The following is a 25,837-nucleotide window of genomic DNA, read 5'->3' as shown; positions in this document are numbered from 1 at the left end:
AGAAACTGAATTTTTAAAATATCAAATATTTGAATTATACTAACCAACCAATTTGATGGCAGTCCCAGAAATACTGAAATTCTATCAAGCCTGTCACTCCTGAAAATAGGAAGTAAGCAGTCTTGAAAATTTTACCTGGTTCTCCTACTTTTGAACACCCATTTTAATGCATCAAATATGAATAATAGGACTTTCAACTGTTGGTAGTGGGATGCTATGGCCAAAAGAGCTAATGCGATCCTGGGGTGCATAGACTGGGGAATATCAAGTGGGAGCAGAGAGGTTATTTTAACCTGTGCATTTGACACTGGTGCATCCGTTGCTGAACTACTGTGTCCAGTTCTGGTGCCTACAATTCAAGGATGTTGATAAATTGGAGAGAGTTCAGAGAAGAGCCATGAGAATGATGAAAGGATTAGACAACAAGCTTTTTAGCGATAGACTTACGGAGCTCAATCTGTTTAGCTTAACAAAGAGAAGGTTAAGGGCTGACTTGATGGCAGTTGATAGGTATCGACAGGGGGAATAAATATTTAATATTGGGCTCTTCAGTCTAACAGAAGATATAGCATCATCCAATGGCTGAAAACTGAACCCCCAGGCACATTTTGACCAGAAATAAGACAATTTTTTAACAGCGAAGGTAATTAACTGCTGGAACAATTTCTCAAGAGTCATGCTAGATTTTTCATCACTGGCAATTTTTAAATCAAGATGGCCTGTTTTTCTAAAAGATCTGCTCTAGGAATTATTTCTTGGAAGTTCTATGGCCTATGCTATACAAGAGATCAGACTGGATGATCACAATGGTCCTTTGTGGCCTTGGAATCTATGAATACAACTGATAGCCCTGAGGATAAATACAATCATAGCACAACTGGCATCATTATTGGCAGAAAGCCTCATGGTCAAGACTATATAGATCAGGGGTCTCAAACTCAAATGACCACGAGGGCCAAATGAGGACTAGTACATTGGCCCAAGGACCGCATTACTGACACCTCCTCCCAACTCCTGCTGCCCTCGGCCCTGCCCCCACTCCACCCCTTCCAAGAGGCCCTGCTCCTGCCACGCCTCTTCCCACCACTTACCTGCCCCCATACCAATCCCTTCCCCGAAATCCCCACCCCAACACCGCCCCTTCCCTGCCCCTAGGGAGTGCAGGAGGGGTATGGTGTGTGGCAGGGGCTCAAAGCAGGAGATCGGGTGCAGAGTGCAGCAGGCAGCTCAGGGAAGGCGGTTGGGTTGCAGGGTGCAGTAGGGGGCTCAAGGCAGGAGGTCAGGGTGCAGGGTACGGCAGGGGGTCGGGGTGCAGCAGAGGGCTCAGGGCAGTGGTTTGGGGTGCAGGAGGGGTGTGGCAGGGGTTAGGGTGCAGAGTGCGGCAAGGGGCTCAGGGCAGGGAGTTTGACTGCAGGAAGGATTCGGGGGGTAAGCTCTGGCCCAGTGCACACCGGGGGCAGGGCAGGATCCCTGCCTGCCCTGCCCTGCCCTGCCCCATCCTGCCCCGCCCCACCCCCTCACTGCACCGCTTGGGGAAGCAGCTGGAACGTGGAGGAGCAGTGGCACAGGGGTGTGGGTTGCTGTTGCTTCAGGCACCGCCTCCAGTATCTCCCATTGGCTGGGAATGGGGAACCACGGCCAATGGGAGATGCTGGGGGTGGGGCCTGAAGCAACACCAACACACACCCCTGCGCCTCTCCTCCCCCAGGTTCCATCCGCTTCCCAGAGTGGCGCGGGGGCAGGGCAGGCAGGCAGGGATTAATAGATAATTAGATTACCAGTAGTACAGCAAATAGATAAGAAATCTGTGCTCAGGAGAAAGCCAGTGTGATGAGAGAAACAGAGGATGTATGTGTGTCTACATTGCATGTAAAGCCCGGGTCTTTGGGACCTGGACTTGTGGACTCTGTGTTTCCAGGCCCGTGCTTGAGCATCAACATTGCATTGTATACCTGGGTTTTCAATTGTTGGCCCCAGGTCTGATTTGGGTGAGTGGCTTGAGTTGCATCCACACTGCAAAATGACAGGGCTTGGACCCCAGTCACAGCAGGACTCGGGTTCTAACCCACCTCCCTAGCAGGGTCCAAGGTCCTGGGTCCTGAGTGCTTGCTGACCCAGGTCAGCCTGATTTGTGCATGGATGGAAGGGGGACTCAGGCTCAAACCTGAGTCAGAGCCCGTGCTTAGGGCATGTCTGCAATAGAAAATGTGTGGCACCGAGTCTCAGAGTCTAAGTCAATTGACTCAGTCTTGTGGGCCTTGGGCTGTGGGGCTAAAAATTGTAGTGTAGATGTTTATGCTTGAGCTGGAGCCTGGGCTCTGAGACCCACTCACCTTACCAGGTTTAACCAAATGAACCCATTTCCAAATCACAGGTGGTAGGAAAAGATTGGCCCCATGGGAAGGTGGCTGTCCAAGGTGAACTTTTTATGCTGGGACACAATCCCAGTTGATTTGACACAGTGTAGTCTGGTGAATAAGATATTCATTAGGGGGTCTGAGTTCTGTTCCCTGTCCGTCAGCTGATCTACTGCGTGAACATTAACAAGTCTCTGCGCCTCTGTTTCCCATCCTGCTGTTTGTCTCTCTTGTCTATTTTAGCTGTAAACTCTTCAAGGCAGTAACTGTCTCTTACTATGTGTATGGACAGTGCCTAGCTTACTCTAGATTGCATCCTCTAGATCAGGAGTGGGCAAACTTTATGACCTGAGGGCCACATCGGGTTTCCGAAATTGTATGGAGGGCTGGTTAGGGGAGGCTGTGCCCCCATCTGACCCCCCCTCCCGCTTCTTACCTTCTAACGGCCGCCCCAGGACTCCTGCCCCATCCAACCCCCCCCATTCCCTTCCCTGATGGCCCCCCCGGGACCCCTGTCTCATCCACCCCTCCTTGTCCCCTGACCGCCCCTGGAGCCCCTGCCCCTGACTGCCCTCCACCGCCCCATCCAACCCCCCTCTCCTTCCTGACTGCCCCCCTGGGACCCCTGCCGCATTCAATCCTCCTGTTCCCCACCCTCTGACTGCCCCGACCCCTGTCCACACCCCTACTCCCTGACCACCACCCCGAACTCCCCTGCCCTCTATCCAAGCCCCGCCATCTGGTCCCTGCCCCCTTACCGCGCTGTCTGGAGTACTGGTGGCTGGTGGCATTACAGCTGTGCTGCCCAGAGCACCATACAGATGGGAGCCAGCCATGCCATGCCACTACACAGCATAGAGCACCGGGTCAGGCTGCGGCTCTGCTGCTGCGCTGCCTGGAAAGAGCTTGCAGCCCTGACGCCCAGAGCATTACGCTGGTGGAGCAGTGAGCTGAGGCTGCGGAGGAGGGGGTTAGCCTCCCAGGCCAGGAGCTCAGAGACCGGGCAGGAGGGTCCCAGGGGCTGGATGTGCCCCGTGGGCTGCAGTTTGCCCACCTCTGCTCTAGATGCAACAGTAATATAAATAGTAATATGGAGGCTAAGGCTACACTGGAGTTTAGGCTTCGCAGGTTCATGAGTTTGTGTGGTCCATGTTCAATCCTCTATTTAAAAAAAAATCATTAAAGTTGCCGCTGATTGGTCTGCTGTGGGATCTGCCTCAGCTAACAGACTGAAAAGGCCGTTGCAGATGTCAGCTAGCATGGTCTGGCATGGGCCCTATTGGTCCTCAAGTGTGCACTGTATTCTTAATCAAACTTCCCAGCATCCAATCTCTTGCTCTGTTACTGATTTCCCCTCAGGAACCTCCTGCAGGAAGTCAGAAGGAGGACAGAGAGAGAGCGCACCATGTCTTCAATTGCAGCTTATTACAATGGAAAGACTGTACTCATCACAGGAGCCACAGGTTTTATGGGCAAAGTACTGATGGAAAAGCTGCTGCGCTCCAGCCCTGATGTGGAAGCTGTTTATATCCTCGTGAGGCCAAAGGCAGGACAATCAATGCAGGAGAGAGTGGCAAATATGGTGAAATCTAAGGTAGGTTGCTGCATTTTACAAAGAAATCTAAACTAAAATCCACAGGGCAATTAAATGTGTGTAGAGTAGATGACAATATGTTATATTTCACCTGTTGAGGACAGTATCACTCTTCTGCTACAAACCTTACATAGGTTTAGTATGGAAAAATAAGCTGCACACAGAACACTTAAATGATATACAGGATTTGAAAACTATATATATTTTTATTTTTTTATTGATTTTTATATGGAAAATAATAATTCCCAATGAACATCAAAAACATGTTGACATCAATGTGGTGAGACTGTGTGAAATCATCATAATCACAATGCAAATTTGGTGCATCCATAACAAATCTCAGTGACATTTAACAACTCTTGTCATTGTAAACATGGTGACATTTATCAGCCATTAACTAAATCTTCTGCCCCTCACCCCCTTAGGAAAACTGAACACTGCTCAAACATATATAAAATTCAAAGTAGTCCGCCCCTGTGGGATCTCCCTGCCCTTCTTAGGGCTGTTGAACCACCACAGCATCAACAGGTGCTAACAATTATGATACTTTTCTTCTTTCATAGGGCACAACAGTAAAGCTGATAAACCAATGAAGGGACTTGTAGTCCATTCACATCCCACTATCCATCAGTGCCAGTTACAGGATCAACCTCAGTTATGAAACATTAAAAATACTGGGAAACATTAGTGTACAGAGGGTATATTGAGGGTACAAGTAGCAGCCATGGGAGAATTCAGAGTATCTAAAACTCTGTCCTGGGCAAAACTGACTAGAAGGATGCTATTTGATGTCCCATTAGTGGTCCCCAGGGAGTTAAAGACTTGACAAGCAGGGCCAGGAGGAGGAAGGGATGTTGTGAATTTTTTTTCTTTGCTGTTTCCTTGTGGCCTGGAACTAGAATTGCATACTTACCTGCCGAGGTAACTTACATCTAGCAAATGGTTCAGTTGAGAAGTGTCCTATTGTTTGCTTTTTGCAAATCTGGCAAATACATATTTTTTTCTATCATTTTGCCTTCAGTGAATATAATTTTCCACATAGTTCTACGGCTTTCTTCATTGACAACTGCAGCTACATTTTTCATAATAAAACAACAAAAGTCCAAATGCTGTCCTTTCCCACAAAATAAAGTGAAGGATATTATTTTTACAGGACTTCTAAAAGCTCTGTTTGCATTTCCTGTGACAAATATTTATGACCTATTTGCTCAGTAGCTCAGCACAGGATACTGTTATTGTTAGCTTTAGGTAAGGTTCCTTAGTAGCTATTTTATTGTTGCAGTTGTCAGTTACTAGATTTACCCTCCTTTTGTAATGTGTGTCAGCAGTTTTAGACATGCCAACAACATAGGGGACTTGATAACCTCTCCTTGAACTTTACAGCAATATGCTTCAGTGGGCTCCAAAGGAGTAAATGTTAAAGAAAATCAGCAGATAAGTTTTTGGAAGTTAGTGTAATGCTCAGAAATCATGCAAGTTGAGGGTGGTCCAGATCAGTAATCAGATGTCATGCAAGAAGTCCAATAGCCAGGAGATTCTGTCCAAGGGAGAGGTATATCAAGGCTGCTGGCGAGGCTTGGTGAGATAGCAAGGCAAGATCGAGTGAGGGAGTAAGACAGGGTCAGGCAAGGTGACACAGCAGGATCAAGCAGGATCCAAGTAGCAGGCAATGGCTTGTTGCTCAGACAAGGTCAGGAAGGGAGCAGGAAGTTTATATATAGCCACCAGCCAGTCAGGGTCAAGACCATGTGGCCAATCAGGAAGCAGGTTATAGAACCCTGGAAGCTGGCGCACCCAAATATGTGATTTCCTTGGTAATTAGATGGGTCGGTGTGGTGCAACAACTAAGGCTGCTTCCCAAGAAGCCAGTGGACCTAGGTTTCTGACCAGGTATTTGAGACCAGAGGTGTAATGATTAGGGGTGATAGTGTTTGAAGGAGAAAATCCCAAAGGGTATGTTCAAATTGATTCCTGTCCCTTCCAGGAGGTGGTTTTCTGTTGATGATGTTCATTTAAAAATAAAAAACATTCAGTGTTTTGGAAAAAATAACTTTTCCTTCCTAGAGAAATGGTGTGTGACCAAGAGTTGGACTTGCTAAATTTATCTGTCTATCTAAAGAATATTCCTTTGTACATAAACATACTGCAGTATAAAGGCCTGATCCAAAGCCCACTGAATTCAGTGGAATCCTCCCAAGTGATATCTACAAGCACAATATTGGAGTGTTCATTAAATATCCTTTAAACATGTTGAATGCCATAGAGCTAGTCTGTTCTGCATATAAAAGCTTAGTCCATGGTACTGAGCCAGTATTTACTGTACAGCTGCATGTCTAAGAGAGCAATTCTTGAGAGGCAGGTGCACAGGGATGAGTTGTCTCTGTATTCCTCTGAGACTGAGAAAGACCTCAGCAATGCCAGCCATGTTCAAACTAACACTCCTTTCGTGGAGGCCCTACACCAGCTCCAGCAATTCTCTGAGCCAAAGAGCACTGCATCGGACTCTAGTTAGAATCCCACCATCCTGCTCCTTTATTATCCAGAGGGAGAATTGTTGCTATTCGGGAATATCAGTCCCCCCCTACTTACAGTGTGACTAGGGCAAGAGGCTGTTTAAATAGTACATCACTCCCAGTATGTAAACTACTTCTTCGAGCGATTGCTCATGTCCATTCAACTTAGGCCTGTATGATCACCGCATGCACTGGTGCCGGGAGTTTTTCCCTCAGCAGTATCTGTAGGGGCCTGGCTTCAGCACCCCCTGGAGTAGCGCACACATGCCGTGGTATATAGGGCGCCACCGTGTCCACCACCCTCAGTTCCTTCTTGCCACCAGTGATGGTGCTGTAACTGTTGCCACTTCAGTTAGTGCTATAGCTGCTCGTTTGTACAAACTAGTTATCTCCTATATTATACTATGTATAGTGTTTTATTAGTGTTTATAAATCCCTTAGCTATAGTTAGAGACTTTGTAGGTCCCAAATGGTACTTTGCCTCGGGACAGGGCATGCCCCGATCCCCAGGCTTTAAGTCCTGTGATCGCTGCAAGAGGCTCATGCCCTTTAGTGATACACACAGCAGTTGTCTGCATTGTTTGGGCGAAGGAAACGTTAATGAAAAGTGAAAAATTTGCAAGTCCTTCAAGCCAAGGACTAAGAAGGAGTGCAAGATTTGTTTCAGAGTGCTCCGGATGGAGTCGGCACTCACCCCGGCACTGGAACAATGCTCCAGCTCAGTGCAGAGTACTGAGACCTCAATGCACAGCGCCCCACCGGGACCATCCACTAGTCAGCACTGGTCTCCATCCGTGGCTCCAACCAAGAAGCCCAAAAAAGGAAGACGAGGACGGTCTCCAACCTCCCACAAGGGAAAGGATAAGACGGGGTGTGAGCAAGGTCCCATGCCGGGCAACTCTTCACCAACATCGGGATCTCAGGCCCAAGACTGATGGAGTGGAGTGATGTAGCCCATCCCACTCCCTGCTAGCTACTCCGGAGAGTGGCAGAGGCCTCCATCAGCTCCGCGTGCCATCCACGCCGGCGGCCCTGCAGGCAGTGCAGGAGATCACATTCCTCCCGGTGCCAACCAGACCGGCTCCTGTGGTTTCCCAGTCACAGGGTACACCCATGTTCAGACCACATCCATCCCTGCTTCAGCGGCACCATTCTCCATTGCAGGGGCCGTCCTGCCAGCGCTTGCCCTCCCATAGCCGCCATGCATCTGACCGCGATAGGCAGACACAGTGCAGGCCCATTCAGTCCCCAAACCCTGGTTCCAAGCCTCCACCAACTAGCTCCAACGGGCTGCTCTTTCTGCAAGCAATGGACAAAGCAGGCGGCTGCCAAACAATGTGATACGGGAGCATTGCGAAACTTTAAACGAGCATCTGATTGATCAGCAACGTAACAATGAAACAACATTAACTGGACAACTTTAAGTGATTAGTTACTGTACAGGAGTTTGCTGTGTATTTCAGAGAGACATTTACAAGCCTCAATCATCATCTCCTTTCTTTTTAATTATCAGAACTAAGTCACTCTATCAAAACATTGCTGATCAGGGAAGCTGCCATATAAAACTTGTTTCAAATTGACATGCAGTCTCCATAGATGAATGAACTTTTAAGAAGTACATTCATTAAAGGAAAAGTTATGTCCCTCTGCAGTTAATTTTAAGCATACATCCCCATGAAGAAAACCACAAAGGAAAAAACACTTGCAATGGCATTCATGGATTCTATGTGCCTGCCAAAACCAGACCTCACTGATTAATTATACATTATCTATCCAGTTCATGCAGGGGTTAAGAGTGAGCATGTGTTGAGGGGGATGGGGAATTTGCTAATTAAGCTTTGAGTGAATGGGTCGCTTGCCAATGAGTCAGCAAAACAAGCAACATTTTCAACAAATGATTGAACACAAAAATGTTGCTTGTACCCAAAAATCTGCTGAAGCCATCTGTGAGTGGGTATTACTTATAATGAGCCTCAGCACATGGCACCAGACCTACCAGGTTATAAATGATTTAAATGCATTAATTAGCTGCTGAAAAACCCTCCAAGGGGGAAAAACCAAAACAATTACCTATAATGAAATTCTTGGACAAAAAATAAGATTAGAAGGTGGTTATAACTACTGAATCATTATCTTTTCCAAAGATCCACTTGCAAAAAACTTTATATCTAGATTATGGATTAAATTATGACACTTGCCATTCATCTATATATTACACAAATATATATATTAGGACCAGCCCTGAGGTGACAATGAGTTTTCCAGGTCCCCAGAATGCATGCTTACTATTTGTAATCAATAGATAACAAAGCACTTTGCACAGGCTGGTAAGTGTGTTTTACATCTTTAGACAATCAACCCTTCAGTGCAGGGTTTGTCTCTTTTCTATGTTTGTACAGCTCCCAGCACAACAGAACCCCAATTCCAATTTGGGATTTTGGGTACCACCAGCATACAAATATTTACTACTAACAACAACGGATACTGAAAATAAAGCACCCAGAGGTTAATTTAGTTGACCAAAGTGACACAGTGAATCTCAGTGAGAGAGAGCCCCAGGAACAGGATCCTGACTCCCAGACCTGTGCCCTGTCCACCACTAGGACAAACTTCTTCCCTGTGATAAGGCTACATTGTTGGCAGATACAATTGGTCATCACTGACTGATCCACCAGTACCATAAGATTTTAGTTGTTTCTAACACCGCACCACAATGTCACTCCATGTGACCTGGGAGAGCTTTGTGGGCAGTTAAGCCATCTGACTGTACAGGGAAAGTGAACAGGTGTGACCCAATGTCTAATAAATTGTGATGGCAGCTACAAAATAGAGTTAACCCCACAGCAAAAAGTCCTAAAGAGAAGTGAATTAGAAATCTGCAAAACAAGATACCAGAACATAAACACCAATAATGTTCTCCTCTTGTGTGGCATCTTTCATTTTCAAAGCACAAAACAGTATTTATTGTTTCTCACTAGGCATCTGTAAGGTGGATAAGTGTCATCACCATTTAAGCAGAAATAAAACTGAAGCCAGAGAGATTAAATGTTTTGTCCAGTGCCAAAAAGAAGTCCATGCTAAAGCAGAGATTACACCCAGAAATTCCTAGTTCCTGTTTGTGAGCTTTGACCACTACACCATGCCGCTCTCTGCCCTTTTCTTGTGCAATTACACTGGAGAAGTACAATGTTACAGAAGCTCTCCACTGAGTGAGGAAATCTACTGCATATTCCAAATGAGAGGGCGGTGAAGGTTGCTCACCACTCAAGTAATGAACATCATTTAGTGCTTTGTTGGTGCAAATAGAAGCTGTGAACGCCACCTAATACATTCCCTGAGCTCCACTTGCTGTGCATAGCAAGATGCAATATAGTCTAAAAGCAAAGGAATCTGAATTATCATCGACTGTAGTTGCTAATCCTCTGCTGTCATCTATTCTTGCCTGAATGCATGCAGGAGCGGCGCCAGAGTTTCTGGCGCCCTAGGCAGAATTCGGGGGACGGCATTTTGTGCGCTCCCCACGGGGCGTGTGGGAGCTTCTGGTTCCACTCCCATCGTGCTGCCGAAGAAGGACCCTCCGCCGAAATGCTGCAGGCGACAGCGGCTGTCATTGAGCTGCTCAATTGCCTGCCGCTTTTTTCCGTGGCATGTCTGCAGAAGGTCCCTCTTCGGCGGCGTGAACGGAGCGGAACCGGAAACTCCCGTGGGCCCCGTGGGGAGCACACAAAATGCTGCCCCCCGAATCCTGGCGCCCTAGGCGACTGCCGGCCCTGAATGCATTTCTACAACTCCTGTGATTGTATGTGTGGGTGTTGTACACATACAGTCTGCCTTATGAATGTATTCAGGCTGGAAATGCTGCAAGAACAACCGTCCTGTAGTATTTCCTACTCTTCCATCTATATGTGTATTTTCATCTGGGATCATATACAAGTGGGTTCAGATACTTGTTTCCACAAATATACAAGTTTGGACTGAATGTATATGAACATTAATGCTGAAAAACAGCGATTAGATGTTTTCAATGAAAGTGTTTGTAACTTGACAGCTTAAGAGGAACACAGGGGTTGAGTGGAGTGACCCCATTTCACATACACTCTGAGCTAATTTTCTCCTAACAACACTATATGGTGGTTCATTCCCTGGGAGACAATGGCAGTCAGGTTTGACGTCGTCTCTGCCAGTAGTAGCAGTTCTGCTCTAAGCTTGCTGTCAGTCCATTATACTCATTGCAGTTGTGGCAGTTTGCTGATCCTCTGAAACAAGGGTGGGGGAGGAATGGTGCAAAAGATCAGAGGAAACTTACTAAAGAAGAGGGACATGCTGTCTTGCTGCCTGATGGATATATCCCCGCACAACTTTCCTGGTTTACGTCCTTCATTACAGGTTCAGAAGGAGGGAGAAGAGGGAGAGCTGTGGAAGGTGAAAATCCCTGGCAGCATGCGCGTTGCTAGCCTCAGAGCCAAGAAAAGCAGTAGCTCAGTTTATTCATTATTATTTGTATTGTGGCAGCATCTAGGAGTCCCAGTCACAAAGCAGGAACCCATTGTGTTGGGGCTGTACAAATACAGAACAAAAAGACGGTCCCTGACCCGAAGAGCTTATAGTCTGAGTAACATCAACCTAAGTCTGAGGGATCCTCTCAGATATATTCATTTCTTTGTACTTGATTGCATTACTCAGAACAGATGATCAGTTTAGGATCTGATTTTCTAAGGCAGCCCACCCTCATATGCAATAGCATTCACTTATGCAGTCTTCAGCAGTTACAGCATGTTGTTACAGCTGAGAACACTGCTGGCTACTTCTAATTGGTTGCTGGGCGATTTTTAGTTTATGATATAAATGCCTGCAAAAAGTGCTGAAGTGATAGCCCTGGAAACTGAAGCCATCTATTCACAGAACAGGTACATCCAAAGCAGCAGCCGTGCAAGCTGCAGTCACATCCTTGGGGCTTGACCCTGATTTGGAGGAACAAACTTGGAGGGTGATAGATTAGTTCAGCTTTTGTGCCCTTTGAATCGCTGGCCTTTCTGCTTGAGATGACCAGCGGTGGTGATGGTGGTTTGTGAAGTCATTTTGGACACTTGTCAAATAGGAACAGGACTGAGACAAATTCTGGTAAAGGTGCCAGAAAAAAGCTGAGGTCAGTGCATCCTGCAAGAAGGCACAACTACCTCCAAATCCTTCCTTACTGCTGGTGTGGAACATCTGCTGGTTCAGCAGAGGCGAAGAAGAATTTGTGAAATTTACCTCTTGCACTAAGCACAGAAGAATGAAGGCAAATGCTTTTGTGTGTCCTATACTTATCAACACAATTATTACTTCAGTTTCAAATAATAAACTTTTTAATTAGAGCGTGTGAGAGAGAAACAGGAGGAGATAGAGACAGATGCAAATATTCTGCTGAGCAGAAAATGTTATTCAGAAGCTGAGAAGGCTGAGGGAACATTGTTCACCTTACATAAATGGGCTTGCCTGTGTCAGGCACTCGCTGACAGAACACTGATGTGGGACTGATTTTTAGCTGTTGTGGCCCAGTTTTAAACAATATACCACAGTATTTGGAGAGACAGAAAAGACTGAAATGAAGAAAAGTGATTCAGCAGGAATGCCCTGATCATTTAAAAAGAAATCAAAAGTAAGCAGAAATGGAGACGCTGGGGATTTCCGTGTGTCCAGTTGAAATCCATTTTAACTTTACCATTATTTTGACCATTTCGTAAGTCCTAACATGGAGTTCAGTATTATAGTAGTTGCAGAAGAGGTGGGGTTAGATCCAGTGATGAGCTCCCAAAATCCTATGAACCGTTTCCCTACCAGATCCTTGGCGGCACTTCAGCGGTGTGGGGGAAAGATTCTGCAACTGGAGCTTGGTTAAAAATTCGGCTGAGGGTGAGTGCAACCAGAATAGGCTCTTGCTCATCATCCCAGAGCTGTGTTAGTTGTGCTGGGTTAACAGGAATAAAAATGACTATGCAGTAAAGTAAGCATGTGAGACTTGGAAAATACACAGACAACAGCAGATCTGTTGAGTATGAAGGTGCCATTTTTACACAGCAACTTTAACCTTTCCCACCAGTAAAATTGAGACATTTCCATACTTCCCAGGGGATTGTGAGGCCTAATTAGTGTTTGTTACATATACTGAAGATAAAACACTCTATAACCTGAGCTCTAAGTTATCAAATGGCTCAATAGGAGCTAGTAGTAGCTCATTTAGGACAATGCTAATAACCCACAACATGAGGTGCTTCTGAATTGATAGGAGGCGGGAGGGGTGGGGTGTTAAATGGATCAGTCATCTCCTAAGCCTGATGACTGAAGTCTTCTGTGCTGGGGAATGGTCACCATTTTCTGAACAGGTAATGAAACCAGGGGTTAAGGGAAGGAAATCATAGTAGTTGTGTGTTGTACCACCAATGTTTTTGAGTGAGCTTAGATGAGGAATTTGCCCAAATACTGGTATCTCTCATTGTCTTTGTGGCACTTCTTGAACTATTCAAGACTTTTATGAAGGCCATGTGAGAACCAAGTGCTGGCTTTCACTGGATAGTCACAAGTGTTTCCTGTAGCACTCTCGGATTGGAAGAAGAGAGTCTAGAGAAATAGGAAAGTCATCATGGGAGACTGCTACTAGATGACAGAGTGGTAGCCATGTTAGTCTGTGTCAGCAAAAACAATGAGGAGTCCTTGTGACACCTTAGAGACTAACAAATTTATCTGGATATAAGCTTTCATGGGCTAGAACCCACTTCATCAGATGCATGAAGTGGAAAATACAGGAGCAGGTATAAAATACATGAAAGGATAGGAGTTGCCTTTCCAAGTGTGAGGTCAGTCTAACAAGACAATTCACTTAACAGCAGGATACCAAAGGAGGAAAGATAACTTTTGAAGTGGTAACGAGAGTGGTCCATTTCAGACAGTTGACAAGAAGGTGTGAGTAACAGTAGGGGGAAATTAGTATTGGGGAAATAGGTTTATGGTTTGTAACGACCCAAGTACTCCCAGTCTTTATTCAGGCCTAATCTGATGGTGTCCAGTTTGCAAATTAATTCCAGTTCTGCATTTTCACATTGGAGTCTGTTTTTGAAGTTTTTTGTTGAAGAATTTCCACTTTTAGGCCTGTTATTGAGTGACCAGAGAGACTGAAGTGTTCTCCTACTGGTTTTTGAATGTTATGATTCCTGATGTCAGATTTGTGTCCATTTATTCTTTTGCGTAGAGACTGTCTGGTTTGGCCAATGTACATGGCACAGGGGCATTGCTGGCACATGATGATGTGTATCACATTGGTAGATGTGTAGGTGAATGAGCCCCTGATGGTGTAGCTGATGTGATTAGGTCCTATGACGGTGTCACTTGAATAGATATGTGGACAAAGTAGATTAGACTCCCCTGTGTTCAGCCTGAATTTTAATTGGTTTGGTGTCTTTTGATCTAGTCAAGACCCGTATCATTTACTATGGTCTGAGGGAGAATTAACACCCTCAAAACAACCTAATTTGAAGACGCTCTTGATAGGACAGAATTTAAGAAGTGGTTTCCCCTTCATATCATGGGTTCTCCCCAAGAACTTTCACAAACAGTGTCAAATGTACTGTTTGAAGCCTTGCTTCATTGTTAATTTTTGTGTTTCCATCCTGGTTATCTTTCATATTTTCATTCTTTGGTAAATAAGCACAAAACATTCTCCACTCTCTGAGAATTTGTCTTAGTCATAGACTGCATTTACCCAGAAACACCTGCTCCCCAGCTCTCTCAGCCCACACCCCATGACTGAACAAAACCCTCCATGCATTTTGTCTCTTCTGTTAGGAAGGAAATAATTGCAATCACTGAGGAGACCTACGTCTTCGAGGGGGCCAACATGCGATACTTGTACCATAGCTCACACTTATTACCTGTACAAAACTTCTCTTCTCATGGGACTGTTTGATGTGGCCAATCAAAGAATTGTGGTTAAAATACAAAAAGGTTTGAGTTGGTTTGAAATTCTGTAGCAAAAGAGAGCTACTGCTTGGTTTTAGACCTTACCTAAACTATGTTATATGTAAACATAACACATACTTACTAACAGTTTATACCAGGAGTGGGCAAAGGCCGCATCTGGGTGGGGAAATTGTATGCAGGGCTGGGGCAGGGGGTTGGGGCGAGAGGGAGTGCGGTGTGTTGGGAGAGGGTGTGGTGTGCAGGAAGTGGCTTAGGGCAAGGGATTGGAACAGAGGAGGGGTGCAGGGTGTATGAGGGGGCTCAGGGAAGGGGGTTGGGGTGCACAGGGGTGCGGGGTGCAGCAGGAAGCTCAGAGCAGGAGGTTGGGGTGCAGGAGCGGTGCGGGGTGTACAAGGGGGCTCAGGGCAGGGAGTTGGGGGGTGGGGTGCAGAAGGGATTTGGGCTCCGGTCCAGCGCCGCTTACTAAAAGCGGCTCTGGGCTGGTAGTGGAGCGCACCGGGGCCAGCGCAGGCTCCCTGTATGCCTGCCCTGTCCCCGGCCCCGCACTGCTCCAGAAAGCACGGCAGCCCCTGGTGGTGGTGATGGGGAGTGTGAAGTGGCGGTGCCTGGAGGTAAGGGCAACAAACGGCACCCTCTGCCCCCCCGCCCACAGGCCGCAGGGGGAGCGGCACAGGGCCCATGGCGGATCCAGCCCGTGGGCTGTACTTTGCCCATCCCTGGTTTAGACCTAAAGCTGATTTTTAGATGTTGATTTACCAGAAGTATTACTCCAGGAAGGACTTTAGGGGAGGACTAGTGAATAATACTGCAAACCACAGTGCTAGAGGGATGGATATAAAAAGGATACAGCTTCCAGAACAGCCTCAGCACAATAAAGAAATATTTAATAAGCAGAGCTCTCCTTCCTGGCTGTAATTTCCCTATTCAGTCACATCTGTACTTCAGGCATAAGATTTTATAGGCTTTATGTCATGAGGCTGTATGATCATCTGCTCTGTACTGATCCATACACAGTGCACCAGATCCTCAGCTGGTATAAATTGGTGTTGCTCCATTGATTTCTGTGGAGCTATGCCATTTACTCCAGGTGAGGACATGGTTGTATATTTGAGACTATATAAAAAGTTTGCCTGTAGAACAGAACTTTATATTCATACCCACTGTACAATAAGAAAATATAGATGATCAGTGGATAGTGTGCTAGCCTGGGGTTCAAGAGATCTGTACTAAATTCCCTGCTCTGCAACAGACTTCCTGTGTCACATTGGGAAAGTCACTTAGTCTGTCTGTGCCTCAATTCCCCATCTATAAAATGGGGTAATAGCTTTGCCCAACCTCATGGGGAATTGAGAGGATAGATGCTTAGATACTCCAGTCAGGGGGGCCACATATAAATACCTCAAATAGTTAGATTAATTTGTAGCACCCCCTCTCCACCTGATTACTTTCTTTAATGCCAGTCTGCTTACAGGTGTTGATGGACAGGTCTGGGTTCCTCTGGATCCCACCACCCACTCAGCAGGGTGTATCTTCTTTATTTTTTCCAATGAATTTATTTGGTAGTGCTTCCACCTCCCTCGCTCCTTCCTGGCAGGGCACCAGGGCATCTTGGGCAGAAAATTCTAATCACAGGGTAATCCCAATTTACTTGCCAGATAGCTGGAGACTCCCAAGAAATAACACAAACAATAATTATATTAAACAGGAGACAAATATAACGTAACAGGGTAAAACACTATTCTTAGGGTCACCAGTGCCCATGTTGATAATAGCCGTTACTTTCCCCAGTCACATGACCTGATATAGCAAATATAAGATTAGGGTCACATTGGTAGGCGTACTTTAATGGGGCCCTTGATGATCTATGACCACAAAATTCTACTCTGCAGTGGTCTAGCAGTGTGACTGACTGGATTCAATACAGCCCAAAGGACTCACAAGTGGGAGAAGGTGGTGAGTCCCTCCACAGGTTTAATATGCAGCAGATTATAAAACCACCAAACTTGACTCCCTGGCTTGAGGACACAGTTCAGGGAGTAGGGGGGTCCCCAAAACAAGTTCCCTGACTAACTAACAGATGGTGCACTCTCAACCTCCTCAGGTTCAGAGATGACTCTGGACTCCTCAGTCACTGCAGGGGGCTGATCTTTGCTGGCAGGGATCCTCTTCAGGCAGGAGTCAGGCTGCTTCTGGTCCCAGGAGTTCCCCTCATCACAAAGGGGTGCAGGGCTCAAGGTGCAGTTTACACAAAAATCCAAACCGTAGTCTCCTAGCCCAGCATCCAGACACACACACAGCAGGCAGCAGCCCTGGACTAGCAGCCAGAGCAGAGCTGACCATGTGGTGACTGGTCTCACCTAGGGAGCTGCAGGGCTAACTCAGCCTGGCTGGGGAACTTTCCCAGCAAAACTCTAGAAACTTGGAGTCATCAGTGGAGTGGGAAAAGCCCAGCTGAGGGATCTTGCTTTCAGGTCCCTAGAGGCCAGTTCTCGGGGAACCCTGCATGCAGGCCTGGGACTCACCAGCTCCTCATACAGCCAGTCCTGCCCTTGCCCTGGCTGGCTCCAGACTGACTCAAAAATGGCTTCTCCCCTTTCCTGAACTTTCTAGGAAGCGCATCTCACTCCCTATTGGTTGCCAGGAAGACTTGAGTCTGCCTTGGCCTCCCCTCCCTACCAGGGACAGTGTGCCTCTCCCTGGGCTGCCAGCAGACAGAACCCCAGGAATCTAGGTAATCTCCTTGGGGGTTGCAAATTAATAAAATCAAACCAAAAGTTCTAATAGCTCTGCTATAATGAGAACCTACTCTTCCATCAAATCCTCTACTTGTGCCAAACAGTAATAAAAAAAAGCAACGAACCTGATGCTGAAGACCTCATACGAACTACAGAGCACAGACCATAGACCAGAAGCTAAATTGCAGCATGCAGTGTGTGTTCATGCTTCACCAAATACCAGGCCCAAATGTATCATGGGTAGCTGTCACCTTCATTTATGTTGTTATTCAAGGAGAAAAAACAACAACCAACCCCCCCCCACCTCCCCCCGCAAACTGCAGTGGAGAAGTAACTGTATAAATACATGCCATGCCTGCAACAGAAAACAACCGGGAAAGCAATGAGAAAGCCAACTGCTGCATTCAGGTCAGGAGGGGATGCTGTTAAATAAATGGCATTTCTCTACATTTTACCTCTAAGACATTTTTCACTTAGTCTTACAGTGACCTGCTAAAATAAATCCCTGGAGCACTGCTGCTGCCCCTAGAGAGGTTACTGAAGTGCCCAGAATGGAAATTTCATTTCTAGGCTCTCTTTCTTTTCAATGTTACAGATTCAAAGTTTTGACAGGGGACTCCTGCACAGGTACTATCCGTGCCTTGGAGTGGTAGCTGGGTTAACACTGCTGCTAGAGTGAAAGCTAAGGGGAAGATTGGAAAGGAGGGTTGGTAAAATAGATGTAGCAGTTGCTAGAGAATAGAATTATAAAAAAGAGGCTATGACAGATTAATCATATAGAAATAGCCACGCTGGAACAGACCCAAGGTCCATCTAGTCAACTATTCTGGCTTTGACAGTGACCAGTCCCAAATGCTGCAAAAGAAGGTATAAGAATTCCAAACTAAGCAGCTGTGGGATAATCTACCCTCCTTGCCCCCACATGCTCAGTCTCATCCTTGTCTCTAATAGTTACTAATTGGCTTAACCCTGAAGCGTGAGGTTAAATCTCCCTTCTAACATTTTTGTCATCATTAATTATTTAACATATCCAATCTCCTTTAAAAATTGCCAAGTTTTTGCTCTCAGCAACATCCTGTGGCAGTGAGTTCCACAGTCTAATTACATGCGGTGTGAACAAATATTTCCTTTTATCAGGTTTGAGTGTGCCACTAGTGAGAGGAAGGGGAGATTTTAGCATAACAAATATTTTTTGGCCCTCTCAGTTTCTAAGACTCTAATATCCATTGCTGCATGCATAATCTGCTGTCAAGCACATATTGACTGCTCAGTTTTTCTAGCAAGCCACTGCATTATAAGTAATTCATTTTTTGTAAAGCCCTTGAGCTATGGAATACACAGTAGAGAAGAAATTCTATGCAGGGATTCATGGAGAGACTGAACTACCTTTTCCCAGGAGCGGCACCAGAGTTTCTGGCGCCCTAGGCAGAATTTGGGGGGCAGCATTTTGTGCGCTCCCCACGGGGCACGCGAGAGCTTCCGATTCCACTCCCATCACACCACCGAAGAAGGATCCTCCGCCAAAATGCTGCAGGCAACAGTTGCAGTCATTGAGCTGTTCAATTGCCTGCCACTGCTTTCCACGGCACGTCGGCAGAAGGTCCTTCTTCGGCAGCGTGATGGGAGTGGAACCGGTAGCTCCCGTGTGCCCCGTGGGGAGTGCACAAAATGCCGCCCCCCGAATCCTGGCGCCCTAGGCCATCGCCTAGGGTCGCCTAATGAAAGTGCCGGCCCTGCCTTCTCCCTATCAGAGGTGAGTCAGTCTTTCTGGGCAAAATGGTGGGTCAGAGCATGAATGCTTTCATTTCTTCTTTCTGTGCTGTAACTGTTTCTCGACTAAAATTGCAATAATAATACATAAATACCTGGTGTTCTATATATATATATATATAATTTTCATCTGTAGATCTCAAAGCATTCTACAAAGGAGATCAGTATCATTTGATCTCATTTGGTTAAATACAGACCCACAGCCATTACTAAAGTAGGAGTGTAATGGTACAAGTGTTCACTAGAAACATGATTTCAGATTCTAAAAACACCATATCAAAATAAGAGCAGTTTTGATATCACACATTTTCTGTAAATTAATGGGTAGTGTGAACTTGGACCAGGATACATGTGTGTAACTGATATAAACAGCACTCGGGCACAAAAACCTTTTCATAAATGAATACTGAAGATAGTTCGAGCTGTTCTTTCATGCCCCGTTTAGCAGGAGGTTAATCCTTGCACTTTGGCATATGACAACCATCAAAGGCACTATTTAGCCAACACTCTGAGCCTTTTGTCATGAAAAATGTTGACTTATTCTTCCAGCAGTTTCTCAGTCTCCTCACTCTTACATTATATAATGAATGAAACATATTTTCCAAAATATGTTTCTTGGCTCCTCCCAAGGAAACTAGCCACAAATATTTTATTTTGACAAATCTACTTATGAATGCGATTCTTCTTTATAAAATAAGATTAATACAGTCCATTACAAATAAAGAAATATACATATACTATATATTTGCATTTAAAAGCTGTGGCATCTGTTAAATGTAATTGCTTTCCACTGTAGTTTGCATGATGAAGGTGCACCTTTCAATCAAATACAGGGTGCATGTACCCATGTGTACACACACCCCATATTTGCATGTGTGTCTATACTTAGTGTTTTACTGCCACTTAAAATAAACAATGATACAGACCAGAAGAAACAACATTATTTAACAAGGACTTTTCAGTTAAATTGAATATGATGGCTCTTGATTTTCGGCACAGTTGCCAAGGAAACAGTTCCCAACCTCTATGCTTGAGGTTAAAGGTTGGCTGTCAAAGACATTGTTTCTTTTTTCTGGTCTTTCAGTTTGATTTCTTTTGTCATTCAATCAACTATGCCGGAGTTTATGTTAATATAGAGTAATGGTTTCTTAATGCAAGCATAATCATCAATATTGGCCAAACAGGCTTCCAAAGAAGCCATTCAAAAAAAGAGGCAATGATGATGCATACTAAATACATCAGACATTAAAAGAGAATGAATCCAATTAACATTCAAGTTAATTTCGAAAGTGGTTATTTATATGTGTGCGTGCACATGTCTAACACAACATAGATAAACACCAACTGTAGATAATCAGCAATTTTTCTGTTTATTCTGATAAACAGATGGGCTCCCACACTATGCTTTTAAGAAATGGAAACACATTGTGAAAATGAAGTAAATACAGTAACTCCTCACTTAATGTTGAAGTTATGCTCTCGAAAAATGCAACTTTAAGTGAAACAATGTGAAACGAATCCAATTTTCCCACAAGATTTAACGTAAATGCAGGGGGTTAGGTTCCAAGGAAATTTTTGGGAGACAGACAAAAGGCATTATATACTGTACAGTACTGCACTGTGGTTGGGAAGTGCCCCTGGCTTAGCCCACACAGGCACAGCCCACCCCAGGCAAGGACTCTAGGAAACACCTTTGCAGCAGCAGTGGCAGCTTCCCCTGAGAAGAACAGGCTCGGACTTTGCAGGGAATGCTCCGGGCCCACCTCTTCCCATCCCTGCTCCACTCCAGGCCCACCTCTTCCACCCCTACTCCACCTCCTCTCCAGAGAATGCCACATCCCTTCCCCCCGCCCCCTCCAAAGTCCTAAGTGCTGCCAAACAGCTGTTTGGCAGCGCGTAGGACTTTCTGGAAGAGAGGGGGAGGAGTGGAGATGCGGGGCTTCTCCGCTCCTCCTCCTCCCTCCCAGAAAGTCCTAAGCATTACCAAACAGTTGATTCCGGTGATGAGGGAAGCCCTGGGAGGGAGGAGGACAAGGCGGAGAAGCAGAACTTGTGCAATGCTCCCTTGTAAAGTCACTGATCTTCCACAGAATCTTACAAGCAGGCAGCTAAACGACGTTATAAGGGAGCATTGCACAACTGTAAACAACCATGTTCCCTAATTGGGCAGGGACATAACATTGAAACAACGTTAAGCAGGACAACATTAAATGAGGAGTTACTGTAAAGCAAACCACTACATCACAGCACCTCCCAATGAGAACTCAGTGGAACTATTCATGTGCTTAAAGATAACCATGTAAGTAAGGGCAGGATTGGGGACTGTGTGTGAGATAAAACACAGAAAGCACAAATTCCAACTGTGTCTTGCAGGCACACCACTCTCTACCATTGATCAAAGTCTCTTTGGCTTGGGCTGGTCTCTTTGCTTCTTTGGTCATGAGACACAGTAAGTGACTGAGTGAGAGGATATAAGGGCTGCTGGACAGTTTCATACTCAGAGAAATGAGATACATGACCTGGGTTGCTGTGCTTACTAAAAACACAATGCATGCAATCATGCATACTCACCCACCCCCTTAGCTAAGGAGAAGATGTGACTGCTGTCATTTCTATTTTTGTCTTGCCTCACTATGTTTTTTTCCTTTTGTACTGAAAACTAAGGTGGGGAATTCTGCTGTTGGTAAGTGGGGGGCTTTGCAGTTTTCTCTTAATCCTCTTTCCCTTCCAGAAAAGTCAGTTGAACTATTTTTACTTCTGTCCCTCACCCTCTCTAAGAACTCTCTCAAGTAGTCCAAAGCCAGATATGGCTCACTCTGAGATCTCTGGCAGCAGCAATTTCCATCAGCCAAAGAGAGTTTCTAGAAACAAATGTCAGGTGCTCCCTCCGCACTCCACCGGGAACTGAGCACAGCCCCTCTGTAGTACTCCCATACCTTGACAGCCTTGAGGAAGGAGACTTAAAGCTAACTTTTGACTCCCTGATCCTCGGCCAAATCTGTGTTGGGATGGTTTTCTGGCCTAGATTAAAGCACCTTGAATGCTGCTCTAAATCTCTCTAGCTGCTAATAGCCCAATAGGGTCTGTTCTGCTAGCTTAGATCACTGAGGTGCAAGTATGCCCTGTTTATGCTCTTTCCCCTAGCCACAACCCTATGCTAGCAGCTGGGAAAGGCATATAATAAAAGCAACTATGTTGGCTCTATGCCAGCCAAGGATTCCTTTATATATGAAGAATCCTCTACTGTCCAAGTCTGACAACTTTAGACCAGTTTTGTACCAGTCTAACAGACTGGAGAAACTAGCCCAGTATTTCTATGATTACTTTTTAACCATGTATTCTACTTACACAGCCTTCTTTCTTCACATGCTGTACTGCCAGAAAACTGGTCTTGACATCTGTCATTCAATCAGAGTCTATTGTTGGATGATAAAGCAAAAATTAAGAAAGTCATTGCTTTTAGGGGCACTGAAAAGCTTTCTTTAAAAGTGAGAAAGAACCACCTGGTACAGAATATATTAAAGCCTGAGACTTGAAGGATGAAAAAGGAGCTAGTTAGTATATTTTGTTTAACAGCAAAGAAGCAAATTTTGTTTTATGGACCCTGAATGCCAGGCCTACCGCTGACAATGGGAAAGCATAACTGCTTGTTTCCATTCTTAAATATGACATATAGACCAAGATTTTCAAAACTGGATGCCTAAAATTAGGCTTCTTTACATAGTCCCAATTCGGCAAAGCACTTAAGCAAATGCTTAACTTTAAGCATATGAAGAACTCCATTTATTTTCAGCAAAGTGGCTCATGAACCCAGTGACTAACTAAGGATTTGGCCCATAGATTTAAAGTGTGAACTGACATTTTAAAATAAGATACTGGAAAAGCAAGGCTTTGGACATGAATTCTTGGTGTCACAAAATTTCAAAAATGCAGCATGCTACATAAGTGCAAAACACTTCGGGCTCACTCCTTCACTGGGGCAGAACAAAGTCTGGGTGTAGTGGTGTAGGGGAGGCAGTGATGACGACAGGATGTCAAATGTGGCTTTCTGACTTTCAGTTGTCTGGCCCTGGTGAAAGTTAAAGTTGCTGAGAGGCAGCTTTAATTTATGCTGCTGGCACAAGCTCTCATGCCATCTGAGGATCAGGCAAAATGGAGTTTTGATGAGCCATGTCCCATGTTTTTTCCCATTAATCCCCTCTCTGACTCCAACATGCCACTTCCCTCTTCCTTCCCCCTTACACAGGAGGCAGCAGATGATGGAACTGATGCAGGAAATATGTGGTGTCACCTCTGCTGGCTTTACACTAGCTGGAGCTTCACCCTTGCTGGGGGAATTCTCTGGCTGGTGTACATTAGCACAAAGTAAATTCAGTGAACCAGAGAATCCAGCCCTTTTCCTTTACTTACCTGCAAAGATCTGATATCTGGATTCTATTCTTCCCTCAAAGAGTTGACACCAAAAGCACTTAATTAAGTCAGGGTAATACTTCATTTTAAATGCTCATTATATCATCCTGGGAGAAGTGATCCATGGACTCAGTTCCTGACATGCAAACAATAGATGGATTTTCACATATTTAATGGGAAACTTATCCTGAACATCTAGGACCATATTTAGACTATTCTTTTTACTTATGCATAAGCGAGGAAGAGGCAACCAGAAGGGACATGGTACAGCACTACTGTTACCATTTGCTTTTGGCTCCCTAAAAACCCACTGACTTCACACGTTGCTGGTGCCCCCGGGCTTTGAGGCTGATGCCCGAGCCAATGGCTGTCAGTGCGTCTTAGGACTTGTCTCAACTGATTCCAGCTGGCTTGGGTATTACTATATTGACTTCAACTGGTGTTGGATTGCAGGCATAGGGCCTGATTCAGTAAAGCACAAAGCACAGTTATGCACATGCTTAAGTGCTCAGCTGAGCTGCAGCCTTAGTTTGTAAACTGCCTGATAAGATTCTCTGTTCTATTTAATCAGATTCCTCTTGCACTTCACAGAAATTATCATAGAATTATAGGACTGGAAGGGACCTTGAGAGGTTATCTAATCCAGTCCCCTGAACTCGAGGTAGGACTCAGTATTATCTAGACCATTCCTGACAGGTGATTGTCTAATATAATGTGTGCAAGTACCTGTAACCTGGGCTGCAGACAACAATGAGCTCAGAATAACACTGCTTTAAATAACACAGGTTTAAAACAAACAAAAGGAAGTATTTTTTCACACACTGCACAATCAACCTGGGGAACTCCTTGCCAGAAGATGTTGTGAAGGCCAAGACTATAACAGGGTTCAAAAAAGACCTAGATAAGTTTATGGAGGATAGGTCCATCAATGGCTAGCCAGGATGGGCAGGGATGTGTCCCTAGCCTCTGTTTGCCAGAAGCTGGGAATGGGCGACAGGGGATGGATCACTTGATGATAATCTGTTCTGTTCATTCCCTCTGAAGCACCTGGCATTGGCCACTGTCAGTAGACAGGATACAGGGCTAGATGGTCCTTTGGTCTGACCCAGTATAGCTGTTCTTATGCTTATTCATCATTACAGAGCACTTCGTTTTAATGAAACTGGCACAAAGCTTGAATTTGGCCTTTGCTTCTTACGTTGTAATTTACAACAGCTTTTTTGTTCAACTTAAAAAAGTAGAAGAGAGAGAATAACTAAAATTTGCATTATTCTGATTTACATTGCCTGCTTATTTGCTTCAGGAGCTGAACCCTTCATTGTTTTGTCATGTGCATGCTAATTGAGTTCTTCACTGCATACATCACAGCCTGCCATACAGTTACCTTTAACACATTGGCCCAGTAATACATGGGGCAATTAATTGAAACAGGAAATTCAACCAAAATGAGCATGATCCAGAAAAGACCAAAAGGGTGCACAAGTGCTTATATAAAATGTAACAGTGATGTTTATTCTGTGTAAGCAGAGTCAGCTGTAGTGTTCTCTTGATAAAATACCTTTATACCCAGATCCATCAAAGTACTCAAACAAGTGCGTGACCATACATTTGTGATCAGTCCCATTGACTTTAACAGGGCTACTCACATATTTGCAGTTACACATGCACTTAAGTTCTTCATTGGATCAGGGTCTAATGCAGAATAGAGAGATTTCTACTTTTTTTATTTCTTTCCTTTTCCCATCCAGAAATGGAATGAACTAGAAGGATTTTAAAGTATGTTTACATTTGAGGTTTGTTTGGCTTTCACTTTTGATGTGTGCACTTTTAGACCATATTTTACTTGGACAGCACCTTTCTTTGGGGCAATAAAATGCCATATTTTATCATTTTGTAAATCTTTATAGTTTTTATTATTCCTAACTATTATTATTCCAACTTTTACAATGACTTTTATAATGCATTTAATAGCTGGAGATTGACATGTGGAAGATATAAGGTAACTGAAAATGAGCAGAATGCTGTTCTATGCTACCTTTTAGATGTTGGATGTTTTTGCAAGATATTAGCATGCAAGAGAGAAAGAAACAACTTTTTGTACTTTGATAACTGAACTCTAGGTTACACTGTTGCATGGGGAACTGTACTCTGGCATGGAAAGACCTTGAAGTGATCTTTTTAAGGAATTGCTTGACCCCATGAATCCCAGTCGTGATATTTTCCATTCACTTGTCATTTGTTGCACAGCATATATTCAGGGCTTGACAAGTGTCCCACTAGCCAGAGGCTGACATGAAAGATGGAATTCTCCTGCCATGGGGTCCCAAAGTGGTACCCTACTGGAAATTCTGCTAGAAATAGCAGAAATGAGCTACTTTCACCAGACCGTGCTGAGAGGCTCATTCTTTCACATTGTTTTTGGCTTGTAGGTACCGGGGAATTTGGAGCACCCAGACATTTGTCAGTGTCACTCTGCTGCTCTCAGCACTCACCTGCTTACCA

At 44.9% G+C, this 25,837-nt stretch overlaps 1 protein-coding gene across 4 annotated transcripts in view; it reads left to right on the top strand.

Moving 5' to 3' along the window:
* The window catches only part of FAR2 (fatty acyl-CoA reductase 2), a 210,036-nt gene that overhangs the window by 100,222 nt on the left and 83,977 nt on the right, over positions 1-25,837 (top strand). For all 4 annotated transcript variants that reach the window (XM_030539025.1, XM_030539034.1, XM_030539007.1 and 1 more), the window contains one exon: positions 3,717-3,951. In XM_030539025.1, the coding sequence (XP_030394885.1) occupies positions 3,763-3,951 (189 nt within the window). In that variant the 5' untranslated portion in view covers positions 3,717-3,762. The remainder of the gene's footprint in view (positions 1-3,716; positions 3,952-25,837) is intronic.

This window comes from Gopherus evgoodei, chromosome 1 (assembly GCF_007399415.2).
Source record: "Gopherus evgoodei ecotype Sinaloan lineage chromosome 1, rGopEvg1_v1.p, whole genome shotgun sequence".
Lineage (NCBI taxonomy): Eukaryota > Metazoa > Chordata > Testudines > Testudinidae > Gopherus > Gopherus evgoodei.
The sequence above is the reverse complement of the archived record's forward strand: the minus strand, read 5'-3'. Positions and strand labels throughout refer to the sequence as shown.